Raw genomic sequence first — 13,658 nt, 5'->3', positions numbered from 1 at the left:
CTTACTCATAGAAAATAATTCTTAGGAGTACATCATTCATGCTTTATGGTCACATTCTTAAAGCATGTTCATGACTGAAAAGGTAAGATTTAAGAAGAGGCTGGGAGTTATTTCAACCTTCACAGAGCATATAGTTCAGGCTCAAGAAATCAGCTGCAGCAACCACCAATGCAACCAGCAATGACAAATCTAAAAAAGCAGTACTTCTCAAAAGTAGCTTAGCCCACAAAGGAGGTTTTCTCCAAACAATTCATTATCATCCTACAGAGTTCTCTCTTATCACATGATCGCTTTTATCATGCCATTATTTTAGAAACCTGGGTTTTTTCCCCTTCTCTCTTAGCAATTCTCCAGTGTTCTCAAGTCTGGAATTATTTCATGTTTGTCAATGCCATTTCTGCCCCAGAAAACCTTGCTTTTCAATCATGCCAGATGCTACTAAGATATAGTAGTCTGTGCAGCAAATATCCAATCCAGTGCACTTTTGAAAACTCTAAAAACATCTTACCATGATGTCCTAAAACTTTTACCACTACCATGCCTGGCTTCTTTCTCTGCTACAACACTCTGCTATCATCCTGCTACTTTCAGGCTATGATCAGAAGAAACAAAGATGGAACCCTATACCAGATACAGACAAAGAAGCCTTAATGACCAATGAACCTTCATGGCTTTTAACATCAAACCTGTTGGAAGAGTTCTGGAGAACTCAAAAGCACGTGGAATGTGTTTTGCTGTTTTGGCTGGTCTTAATAAAAGGTATCATGTATTCAGTTTATACACGATCACAGTATCTCTCACTGAGTTTTCTGAATATCCAAACAAATATAATAGCACCCCATTTTGGGTCCTAGAAGGCCTGAAAGAAAGTGAATTTTATAAATAAATAAATGATTCTTTGATACATGCTCTCCCACCACTAACACTAAAAATAAAATTAGGATACTGCTATAACAAGGAATTTTGTGGCAACTTAAAAGACTAACAGACTTACACTGGAATCCTAAACAAAATTATACCCATCTATGTCCACTGACAGCAATTAATTTAGAATGGTGTAACACTTAGGATTGCATTGCTATCATATGAACGGTACTTTCACCCTTAATTTTTCTGAAATACAAATTTAAAAAGATTAGGGTTGCCAATCCCCCAGGTGGAGGCAGGGGATCCGCTGGTTTGGAGGTCCTCCCCCCACTTCAGGGTCGTCAGAAAGTGGGGGGAGGGGAGGGAAATGTCTGCTGGGAACTCTATTATTCCCTAGGGAGGTTTATTCCCATAGAAAATCATGGAGAATTGATCCACGGGTATCTGAGGCTCTGGGGGGGCTGTTTTTTGGGGTAGAGGCACCAAATTTTCAGTATAGCATCTAGTGCATCTCCCCAAAATACCCACCAAGTTTCAAAAAGATTGCACCAGGGGGTCCAATTCTATGAGCCCCAAAAGAAGGTGCCCCTATCCATTATTTCCTATGGAAGGAAGGAATTGAAAAGGTGTGCCGTCCCTTTAATGTGATGGCCAGAACTCCCTTTGGAGTTCAATTATGCTTGTCACAGACTTGATCTTGGCCCCACCCCAATGTCTCCTGGCTCCACCCCCAAAGTCCCCAGATATTTCTTGAATTGGACTTGGCAACCCTAAAAAAGATGCTGCTGTATACCTTTCCCCCACCTCACCAATGTCATATGAACATAAGAGAAACCATGTTGGATCAGGCCAATGGCCCATCCAGTCCAACACTCTGTATCACACAGTGGCCAAAAAAAATTTATATATATATATATATATATATATATATATATATATATATATATATATATATATATATATATATATATATACACACACACATACACACATATACACACTGTGACTAAGAGCCACTGATGGACCTCTGCTCCATATTTTTATCTAACCCCCTATTGAAGCTGGCTATGCTTGTAGCCGCCACCACCCCCGTGGCAGTGAATTCCACATGTTAATCACCCTTTGAGTGAAGAAGTACCTCCTTTTCTCCATTCTAACTCCTTTTATCCATTCTAATTGCTCAGCAATTTCATTGAATGTCCACAAGTTCTTGTACTGTGAGAAAGGGAGAAAAGTACTTCTTTCTCTACCTTCTCCATCCCATGCATAATCTTGTCTTTATTTTCTCTCCCCTGTTCTTTTTACATCCTTGGTTGTTGCTGTGAAATGTACAGAAATACTGCCATTTTCAAAAATAACCCCATATTTCTTGTAGCATTTACTTTTGTCCTGGGACCTTTTGGACAACATAATTTGGTGTGTTTATGAAGAATATTACTGTCCCAAGCTTTAACCAATGAAAAAAATCCCTGTTAATTTATAAGATAAGAAACAGCACTCTGGAATCTGACACATTCTAAACGAACAAGCAAGCAACATGTGAATCCCCCCCTTTAGTTTTATTAACTAAAGAATTTTCTCTGATGGAGTCAACTGAAGATGGACAAGACTATAACTATGTTTCATTATTGAATGCATTTTAATAAAACATACAATTTAACCAAATATAAAGAACTCTGAAGATTGATCCAAAACTTCTGGAAAAGCTTATTTTTATTTCTAAATGAGGAAACAAAAAAATCAATTATGCATTCCAATAGCCTGAAGAGAGACTAGGGGAAAAGAAGCCATATTATCCTATGATACACAGAGGCCAAACCTCTGAACAAAGCATCTGGGATAGGACATGTTTCATGAACATTAGCACTGACAAGATTGTTTTGACAGTTCCACTAAAATAAATGTTAGCTCACTGTGTTACAAAATAGCAACAACTATAGGAAGAATGCACCGACCCCTTTACTATGAAGTGCCAAGGGTGGCAGGAGAGAGCAGAGTGGCCCAGTATTCTATGAAGCATAATAAAAACATTCTTACATCCAAAAAATACACTGTAATCAAAAATATCTTCCTAAAATTCCATAAATTCCACAATTAGAGAAAAGTAGAAACTGACATTCCAAAATCAATAATGTTAGATTAGAATATAAACTCAAAATTATTAAGGCTGTTAATTGTTTATACGGCACATATTAGCAAGAAAAAGCATTGTCATTTTATATTTTCTTTGGAATAAATAAACTTGAAGATTTTGTTGGGATTTTCATACACCCCCAATAGTAAATAGAAGTATGGGTTTTTTCTGTCACTTTTAAACAAGGGAAGCTTGCTAGAAAGCATGAACCAAACACATGCACAAAAAGAAAAATGAAGAACTTCACAACAGCCCTATGCAACACAAAGGTGGTAGACCCATGGGGCTGTTTGTATAGCCCTCTGAAGGCTGCCCTCATCTCTATCTGCTAATTATGCAGAACCCAAAGGCAGCTTTCTGAGTATTTAAGGGATCAAGCAAAGGCTCAGCGGTAGAGCATCTGCTGGGTAAGCAGAAGGTCCAAGGTTCAATCCCCGGCATCTCCACCTAAAAAGGGTCCAGGCAAGCAGGCGTGAAAAATCTCAGCTTGAGACCTTGCAGAGCCACTGCCAGTCTGAGTAGACAATACTGACTTTGATGGACAGAGGGTCTGATTCAGTAGAAGGCAGCATTACATGTTCATATGTTCATAATTTCTTGGATGCACTTCTTGACAGTACCAGCAAACCTTTGCATCCCTATACCTAATATGGGGTTACAGGCTTGAAATTTCAGTACAACTTCATGATTTCATAAGCATGAATTGGTAGGAATTCTTAGGAATTTTAGGAGTAGGCAGTTTGGGAGGAATGAGATCTAATCTCTAGCAGCAGAATGAGAAATAAGGAGATTCTTGTCGTTTGGCTCTGAGACCCTTATATTTCTACCCTAGCCTTCATCCTGGGGAGCATGCACAGAGGTCTCCCTTTATCCTGAAAACAGCTCTGTGAGCTAGGGCAGGGGTGTCAAACATGCAGTCCAGGGCCAAATCAGGCCCCCAGAGGGCTCCTATCAGGCCTCTGAGCAACTAGCTGTTGTCTGCTTCCTTCTCCCTCTTTTGCTTCCTTCTGCATCACAGCTTGATTTGCCAGGCTTGCTCAATTGCACAAGAGTTACAGAGCACTGCCTCTATTTTCTCCATTGGCTGAGGCTCTTCCCTTGGGGAGGGAGAGTTTGCTTTGCCAGGCTCTGAATTGCAGAGCAGAGCTACTGAGCCAAGCCTCTCTTCCTTCTATAGGCTGAGGCTCCTTCTCCTCCTGGTCCCCTGTGGAAGGAAGAGAAGAGCCAGAGCTTCCTTTGCTCAGTTCCCTCTATTTCATGCGAGATATATAAAGAAAGCACTGCTAACAGGAGAGCCAGTTCGGTGTAGTGGTTAAGTGTGCGGACTCTTATATTGGAGAACCGGGTTTGATTCCTCACTCCTCCACTTGCATCTGCTAGCATGGCCTTGGGTCAGCCATAGCTCTGGCAGAGGTTGTCCTTGAAAGGGCAGCTGCTGTGAGAGCCTTCTCCAGCCCCACCCATCTCACAGGGTGTCTGTTGTGGGGGAGGAGGGTAAAGGAGATTGTGAGCTGCTCTGAGACTCTTCGGAGTGGAGGGCGGGATATAAATCCAATATCATCTTCTTCTTCTTCAGATCAACAAGCGCTAATGTTTTAAGCATTTTTACAGGTTTTTTTAACTCTTTAATTTTGTTTGTCTGTGTCCTTTATAATGTCTCTGCTACCTGGCATTACATTTTATGACACACATAGCCCAGCCCAACAAGGTCTCATTTATTTCAGATCTGGCCCTCATAACAAATGAGTTCGACACCCCTGAGCTAGGGTGTGTTGAGAAACAGTGACTGGCTCAAGAATCACCCATGAGTTTCATGGCAAAGACAGAATTTGAACATACGTCTTTCTGGTCTTAGTACAACACCTTAAGCCAGGGGTGGCCAATGGTAGCTCTCCAGATGTTTTTTGCCTACAACACCCATCAGCCCCAGCCAGCATGGCCAATGGCTGGGGCTGATGGAAGTTCTAGGCAAAAAACATCTGGAGAGCTACCGTTGGCCACTCCTGCCTTAAGCTATACCAGGGGTGGCCAAACTGTAGCTCAGGTGCCACCTGTGGCTCTTTCACACATATTGTGTGGCTCTCAAAGCCCCTGCCACCCAAATGACTGACTCAGAGAAGCATTTGTCCCTTTAAATCACTACTCCAAGCCAAGTCAGCTGGCAGACGGAGAACACATTTAAAGTTAAAATTGCATTCTTTCTATTCCTTCCGGCTCTCAAACATCTGATGTTCATGTCTTGTGGCTCTCAAACATTTATTCTATGTGGCTCTTGCATTAAGCAAGTATGGCCACCCTGAGCTATACCATGCTGGTCAAAACACTGCTACATCAGTACACAATTTGAAAGTTGATATTACTTCGTCAAATTAACATACAACAAAATTAAATACATAGCCTTTTTGATTTGTGAACTTCTGTTCAACTAATTTTAGCCAAATTAACATGTACAAGTGACTAACAAGAAACAATTACAATTTTCAAAAACCCAATCATGCTATTGATGCAAAACAGATCAGTTAGTTAAGCCTATTCATGAAATTCAGGACTTTGGGCAGAATTCAACATAGTTAATTAAATGCTGTGTTTTAGAATTCCTTGTTCTTCATGAATGAACCTTTACTTTGAGAAACAGATGACCCCAATAGCCTTTATCAGTGTTACTGCTGTTTTATTTAATCATAAGTAAGCAAGCAAGAAACAGCTCCCAGAATCAAAGCCTAAATCAAACAAAATATTTGTGGGCTTAAGTTGTCAAACAACTAATTAAGCTCTCCATCTTGCAAAAGGTACACACCTCTTTAACCAAGCATGTGAGTAAGCTTAGTTTGAATTGGAATTGCGTGAGACTACTGAGAAATGGAATTTTGTAATCATAGGTCTGAAAGTGATTACACTCAGAACTCTTTGGAATATCAATCAGTATTCCTTAGCAACAAAGAACTAAGAGCTGTGTGCCATCCTAAAGACTAACACAGTTATGACAGGATATGCTTTTGTGAGTCAGAACCTGTTTGAGCTCTACCATAAAAAAATATTTTAGTTTTTAAGGCACCCTAAGGCTCTGTTATTCTGGCTGCAGAAAATTAACATTGCTTCCCCTTTGAAACTTTTCTTGGTAGTTATCACATTCTAGAGTCCATAAACCACGTTTGGTAAAATCCAGCATCCTGTTTCATACAGCAGCCAACCAACTGGCTCTGGAGAGCCAACAAACAGAGAACAGAAGCCAAGGCCTTCACCCAATGTTGCCTTCTTGTACTGGATATCAGAGGTCTACTGCCTCTGAATATACAGGTTCCCTTTACTTTTCATGGACATCAATACTTGTGACCATTACTGCCTCTACTTGCAGTGAAATTCACAACTGAATAACCTAGTGAGTAAAGAAGTACCTTCTTTTTGTCTGCTATGTACCTACTGCTCATTAAATGCTCACAAGTCTTAGTATTGTCAAGAGGGGGGTGGAGAGCTCCCTCTAGCTATTTTCTCCACTCCATGAATAATTGAATTAATCTATATTATGTCCCCTTTAGCCTTCTTTTTTTCTAAACTATGAAGTCCCAGACTCTTCAGTCTTTCTTCAGAGGAAAGGTGGTCCAACACCTATATTAGCCTGGTTTCCTTTCTATACGTTTTCCAACAACACCATAACAATTCACCCAAAATACCATATTTACTTGAAAAGAAGACAACCCTGAATGTGAGACACCTCTTCCCTTAAAAATGTTATACACAACAAAAATTATCACTGGATATAACTGTAACTTGTATGCAACTATAAGACAATCTCGCTCCCTCCTTTTTGATGGCACACTTGTGGAGAGGGAAAACTAGTCTTGCATTGAATAAATGCTGTATCTGCATTTTGATGAATAGTTGTCAACCTCTTTTACATAATCAAAGCAAATGGTGCATATTTCAACAAAAACATTTCCACTTGTGGAACACTGCTGGCCACAAAGTGGTTAGATCACCTTGCCGCCATTTATTTATGCAGGCAACAAATGCTACCTTAAATATCCAAACCCGTTTAAAACAACAAAACCATGACTCACCTTCAGGTTCCAAAGTGGTGTCTTCACCAACTAAGTTGTAAGATGGCCGAGCCAATGAAAATCCAGCCATGGTGATCATCACCAGGCAAATAAGGCAACATGAATCCCAGTTTACCATCTTCTTAGTGCAAGTTCTTGGTCCTTTGCCATGCCTCCATGTGGACTTTAATCCCATCTGAGCTCTTCTATACAAGCATGGACTGAAAGCAGTGCTTAAGCCTCAAGAAGTACTTGCTTACACCCAGTAGCTGCTGTTTCTCCTGAGGAGACAAAGGATAAAGATTTTGTGAGTTAGGTGAATTGTTTGGAACACCAGTATTAAATTATTTTCAAACACAGTCCCCAAGTATGCTTTCCATAAACATCAACAGCACAAGCAGACCAAACTGTGTTCTACTTTTTTGTAGGACCCAGGACACAGCAGGTTCCCTGCAGTCATGAACAGAAGTGATAGAAGCAGTGTGCTGGCCAAGAACTGGGATGTTTGCCAGCAAAAATGGGGAGGGGAATTAAGAGAAGCATGATATAGAATAAGAGGAAATTAATGTAGAAATGACATTGTGTTTAAAGAGATAGTTTATCTTTTATTACAAGTGCTTCATTTTATCCACCATGATGGTAGATTGCACACAATTCAGTTTTAGTGCACTTTCAAATCATGTCTAGGACTGAACAAATATCATTAAAGTAAGTTTTATGGTAAATGCCAATATGCAAGTCAATATAATCATATCTACAGAAGGTAGAATCTTGGAGAGGAGAATCTAAGCACATGTCCTTGGATTCAGTAAATCAAAAACAGCAGAAAGAGCAAACAGGGCAACAGCCCTCTCTCAACTTTACCAATTATTTTAGCCAGGGCTTTTTTTGAGCAGGAACGCAGTTCCAGCTGGCATAATGTCAAGGGGTGTGGCCTAATATGCAAATGAATTCCCGCTGGGCCTTTTCTACCTAAAAAGCCCTGATTTTAGCTATTTCTTAAGATGTTTACAGCTTTTCTCCCCAATGGACAGTGAAAGTAGCTTACAATATTGATCTTCACACCTCCATTTTATCCCCATGGCAACCATTCCATGACCAAGGTTAGGTTGAGAAAGAATAAGCAGGGCTTTTTTTGAGCAGGAACGCACAAGAACGCAGTTCCGGCTGGCTTGGTGTCAGAGAGTGCGGTCCAATATGCAAGTGAGTTCCTGCTGGGCTTTTTCTGCAAAAAGCCCTATCTGAAACAATGGTGATGTCAGGGGGTGTAACCTAATATGCAAATGAGTTCCTGATGGGCTTTTTCTACCAAAAAAGCCCTGAGAATAAGTAACTCAAAATCACCCACTGAACTTTCATGGTCAAACAGGGATTTGAACTTGGGTCTCCCAGATCCTATTCTGATGCTGACTCTCCAGATCTCAAAATTCAGCTTCAAAAAAAGCCATGTTTTGCATGTTTCAATCAGTCCACCTCATGCCCCTAGGCAGGTCAATTTCTTTCACTGAGGCTCAATCCACATTTGCAAAATAAAAACAACAAAAGACCCATTGCCCAGAACTCATTAGCAAAAAAAAATAGCCCATACTAAAACTGTAAATATACTTGGAGATTTTACTTGAAATCTGACAGAAGTAACAATGATATTTACTCAACACTGAAATGCTCTCATTTTTTGCTTCTTACTAAACTTTTAAAAAAGGAATTTAGACAAGATACTCTTTCTAAAGCCAAAGTCAAACAATAGATTCTACCAAACAACTATCAACAATGCAGGGCTCTAATCCTGAAACATTAATCAAACATGGGTAATGCAGACTCCCCAACCCAGGTCCAAATCACCAGGCAAAATGTGTTAGAATACCGATTATAAAAAATAGATGGATATGGCCTGTTCTCAGTTATAAACAGAAAGAATCTAAAGGCAAGAGATCATAGTGAGGTTAAATCATTGGCAGTTTTTCCACCCACCCACCCCCATACACATCTCCCTCTCCAAGATACCATAAAGGACACGAATAACCTAATTTCCCCCTTCTCTTCTCTATTTGCCTTTATTTTTTGTCTCTTGCCCTCAAAATTCTGTGTCTCCAGGATGCTCCATCCTCACTGGCAACAAAGTACTATTTTTTTCTGCATACCTGGAGAGTCACTCAAATGCCCCCCCTAGCTGGCTTTGCAAGCTGCCTCATTTCACTGCCCTGCTAAGAAGCACTGGCTGTGAGAAGGAATTATACTGAAAATACTGATTGTATGCATCAAACTAAGTGGACATAAATATATTATAATGTCACTGCTAGTTCTATGAAACATAGTTTCATACTTTATGTATTTATTACGTATTTTCCCAGGTTGTATTTTTTTAAGGTTTTCTGAGGAACCTGTTAACTCTGGCTATAGATAGTGGCAGTGCAAAAAAAATTCAGTGGTACTGGTCTTGGCTAGTAAAATAGAAGCAGCAGCTACTAAGCACAAAATAGTATTAATGGGAATGATCATGGCTTAGAAACAGGGTGGGGGGGGTTTCAGGCATCTCTTAAGCGTAAGAACTTTTGGATGCCAGAGAGCTCTTTTAATCAGAACATAGACTACTCTCTGACACCAAGCCAGCCGGAACTGCGTTCTTGTGCAGTCTAGAATGTTTGTTTTATGAAAATAACATACTTATGTACACGTGCAAGCTCATCATGTTTCATTTTAAAATCGAACATAAGCAAGACCAGATTGGAAAAGTCAAAGATTGTCATGTATACTACAGATGAAGTGTCCAAAAGGCAGATGAGAAGATAAAATTAGTTCCTGTACTTGCATTTATTTTCACATGGATGCAAGGATGAGAGTAGAACCTCTCAGCCACATTATCCATCTTGTGGTCCTCAGCTGTGTTCCTCTATCCACAATACATTGTATTGTATATGTATATTTTGATCTACATTATGTGTATGTAGACATAGGCCTATGTTACAGGGTAGTGATAAGGACTGCTGAAATAATTATGTGAAGCGTTTGGACAATCCAGGAGACCCAGCGCAGTAACACTCATAAAGTACTGGATTTCAGCCAACATTCTTCCAACGCAACTCAACCATCAAAGTCATTGTATGACGTTGGGTAAGTCAACAGAACATACCTCCTCACAGAATTGTGGTGAAAATAAAGGGTGACCAAAAAATTAATTAATTAATGCTAAGTCTTGTGTTATTATTTATGCCCACAGTTTCTCCAATATGCTACTACGAAAATGAACTAACTGGTTCTTATTGTAATATAAACTTTCATGAATATGACCATAATTCACAATAATGCTGTTTATTCTTGCTGGTGCAGACTAATATAGCCCCTCTCTAGTAAAATAAAGGTTCCCTTTTTTCTCTCTCTGCAGACATCTGACAGGACCAGTAGGAGATGTCCAGTGCAGTTCCCTCCACACAACCACATCAGTGGAAGAACAGTACAGCTGCCACCACTACTTCTTTTAAAAACAACAGTGTTCTGGTAAAGCACAGAACAAAAGAAATATATTTTCTAATCCTACAAATGCCTGTTGGCCTGGAAGTGGGGGAGGGACAGTGTACTGCGCAAACCATTTTAATAACTAGATCAACCAGAAACCTCTTCTATGTCTCTTTAAAAAAAGTCTAAGGCATCAGGGAACAAATAAATCAGCCATAGTGTTTATTATTATACTTATATAATCAGTGATAGATCTTAACTGCACTGCGAAAGAGCTGAAACTTCAGCAGTTACTATCAGAGGTGAAGGAAAACAAAATTTAGCTATTGTCATTCTGCTTCTTCTGTTCCCCCTATGTGCCAGAATCTTTCCCTTTTTTTAAGAACAGCGATATTTCAATAATATTTCTCTATTCTGTGAGGGTTTAAACACTCTGTCTTCCTTCTTAGAGACCGGTATCCAGTTCCTATTCAGACATTCCCTGTTTAGCCCTGGATGTCAACACACTCAATGTAAACTCCTTTATGGCAGACGCTACAAGGATATGTCAGTGGGGTGCCCCTGAAAAGCACTTTCCTCCCTGAAAAAGTGCTCTAGAAGCAATATATCATCTTCCTGCATATCATCAAGTTACTGCAAGCCAATATTCAAAAACTAACAAAATGTTTCACATTCAAAATTTGACAAAAACCTGCACAAATGCTGCAATTAGAACTTCTGATTTCACCATGCTCCATCTAGCTGGAGGAAAAAATATACCCCACTACCTAAACTCAGCTTTGCTGAAACTACCTTCAATTAATTCAATAATAAATGCATAAAAATGGCATAACAACTTCAAAAAAGCAAGAGTTGCAATATGTTACCAGAAAAGGACCTAGCAAGTGTAAATCCGTATGGTGTCTCTTTAAATCAGTTTAGTCTTTGCAGACATATACTGGGAGCAACCCAAAACTGAGAACCAGAATCCACTTGTCTTCCTTTAGGGAAGTGCCCTCTGCCAGTGTTAACTATTTATATGGACTTCTACAAATTCCATGTTCTCCCACAGACATTTACACATTATTGATAACCCAGTCTCAATGGTACAAAGACTACCAAATGGTGTACAGTTCCAGTGTGGTACAGCTGTTAGAGCACCAGGCTGTGGGAGAGACTCAGGTTTAAATCCCACTCTGCTATGAAGCTCTCTGGATAAAAACTAGGGCAGTCCTTCGCTCCCAACTTAAGCTACCTCACAGGATAGCAAATGTATCTCATGGCCAGTGAAGGTAAAATGGAGAAATATGCAAGCAGCCCTAAGCTCCTTGGAGAACAGTGAGAGAGAAACGGCAAAAAAAGGTGACATGCTTTATTTTTAAAGGAATTTTCCTTCTAGAGTGTGATGGGAAGACCTATAAGAAGGGAGCTCCTTCTACAGAAATTGAGGCAGGCAGGATATACATCTCTCACTGCCAGCATGGTATAGTGGTTACGAGCGGAAGACTCTAATCTGGAGAACCGGGTTTGATTCCTCACTCCTCCACAATGCAGCCAGATGGGTGACCTTGAGTCAGTCATTGTTGTCTCAGAGCTGTCTCTCTAGATCAGTCCTGGAAAGAGCTCTCTCAGTCCCACCTACCTCAAAGGGTGTCTGTTATGAGGAGAGAAGGGAAAGTGATTGTCAGCCGCTCCAAGAGTCCTTTGGGTAGTGAAGGACAGGGTATAAAACCAACCCTTCCTTACAGCACCTAAGCTCAATAAAACCACTATGGAAGCAATTTACACTAACAGAAGAACGAAGTTTGAGTCCAGTGGCACCTTTAAGAACAACAAAGTTTAATTCTGGATAGAAGCTTTTGTGTGCATGCACTCTTCATGATGAAGTGTGCATGCACCCCAAAGCTTATACCCAGAATAAAACTTCGTTGGTCTCAAAGGTGCCATTGAACTCAAACTTTGTTCTACTGCTTCAAACCAACATGGCTACCCACCTGAATCTATACTAACACAAGCCATTCTCCCTTCTGTTTTTGCAGCAGCCAAATTAAGCTTTGAGTCAAATTAGCTCCCACTAGCTTGTTCCTAAAAGAAACACGAGCGCTCACCACTGACCGTGGAGTTTCCCACCCCTCATCTCAAAGCAGATGGGCCCCTCCAGGAGGGATAAAAAACAACAGCCCCAAATTCCTTAACCTTCTGACTTGCCATAGTCCCTGCCCAATGATCTTATAGAGGGACCTCCTACCCAGGGTAATTATGTACCTCTACCTCAATGTTTGGAACACAGCCCCAGCATGCTTTTTGGCCTCTACAATTCTGGCTTCCTGACTACAATAGCATAATCCCTCCCGGAGTCTCAGGCTCAGTGAAAGCCACACATACTGTTTATTTTCCCCCTTGAAAGAGAACTCTGTCTCTCTTCTCAGCCCTTACACTGGGGCGGAGTTGTCAGCCACTCATGATTGATGGCTCGCCTTGCCACCCGCTCATCAAGTCAATTTTCACCTCGTCACATACCTGCCCAAATTTTCTTTGCCAAACTGACAAGCATGGGAAGAGGAGCCCGGGTTGGAAGCCAGACCAAATTCCTTCAAGCTGCAGCTCAACATTTTTTTTAAGACATGGGCAAACAAGTAGGACTTGTTCTGGAGTGCTAGTAATTAAATTCAACCCCAAATGTTCATTTTAATCTGACTCCATTGTTATTTGGGTGATGTTTATCGCTCCACAGAGAGCTGGCAACAATCTGTATGTCACACAAATCAATACCCTGACCTGCATCTCCTAGGCGTTTAGAATACAGCAAAACCCATGCACACATGGATCAACGTCCTCTTCCAGCTTACAGAAAATTAGCTGGATAGCAATTAAGTGACAGTACACTGGATCTGGTCAGCAGAAGAGAGCAAAGCCCCTCCTTCCCCCCTCCGCCTTTTCACACTGAAATCTTCAAAGGGATCAGCAATTAAACATTAATTCTGGAAGGTTATTCGGGAAAACAGCCTGGCAGCATCAGTAGTTTTGCATTGTTTGAATGTCTTTCATTCATTTTTCCCCCTCAGGTCTAGCCTATTTTTCTCCCACATCTTCTGTGGATCAGAGAGAGAGGGGGGGAAATCTGCATTTTAATTGACATTCCAGAGAGGTACAGAGGCTGCTTATTGCAGTCTATTCAAACCAAACAG

At 40.5% G+C, this 13,658-nt stretch overlaps 1 protein-coding gene across 9 annotated transcripts in view; it reads right to left on the bottom strand.

The window, feature by feature from the left end:
* The window catches only part of FGFR2 (fibroblast growth factor receptor 2), a 191,528-nt gene that overhangs the window by 130,411 nt on the left and 47,459 nt on the right, over positions 1 to 13,658 (bottom strand). For all 9 annotated transcript variants that reach the window (XM_060241496.1, XM_060241493.1, XM_060241497.1 and 6 more), the window contains exon 2: positions 7,060 to 7,319. In XM_060241496.1, the coding sequence (XP_060097479.1) occupies positions 7,060 to 7,234 (175 nt within the window). In that variant the 5' untranslated portion in view covers positions 7,235 to 7,319. The remainder of the gene's footprint in view (positions 1 to 7,059; positions 7,320 to 13,658) is intronic.

Source organism: Heteronotia binoei, chromosome 6, assembly GCF_032191835.1.
Source record: "Heteronotia binoei isolate CCM8104 ecotype False Entrance Well chromosome 6, APGP_CSIRO_Hbin_v1, whole genome shotgun sequence".
NCBI lineage: Eukaryota > Metazoa > Chordata > Lepidosauria > Squamata > Gekkonidae > Heteronotia > Heteronotia binoei.
Note: the sequence above shows the minus strand (reverse complement) of the source record. Positions and strands in the feature narration are given on the sequence as shown.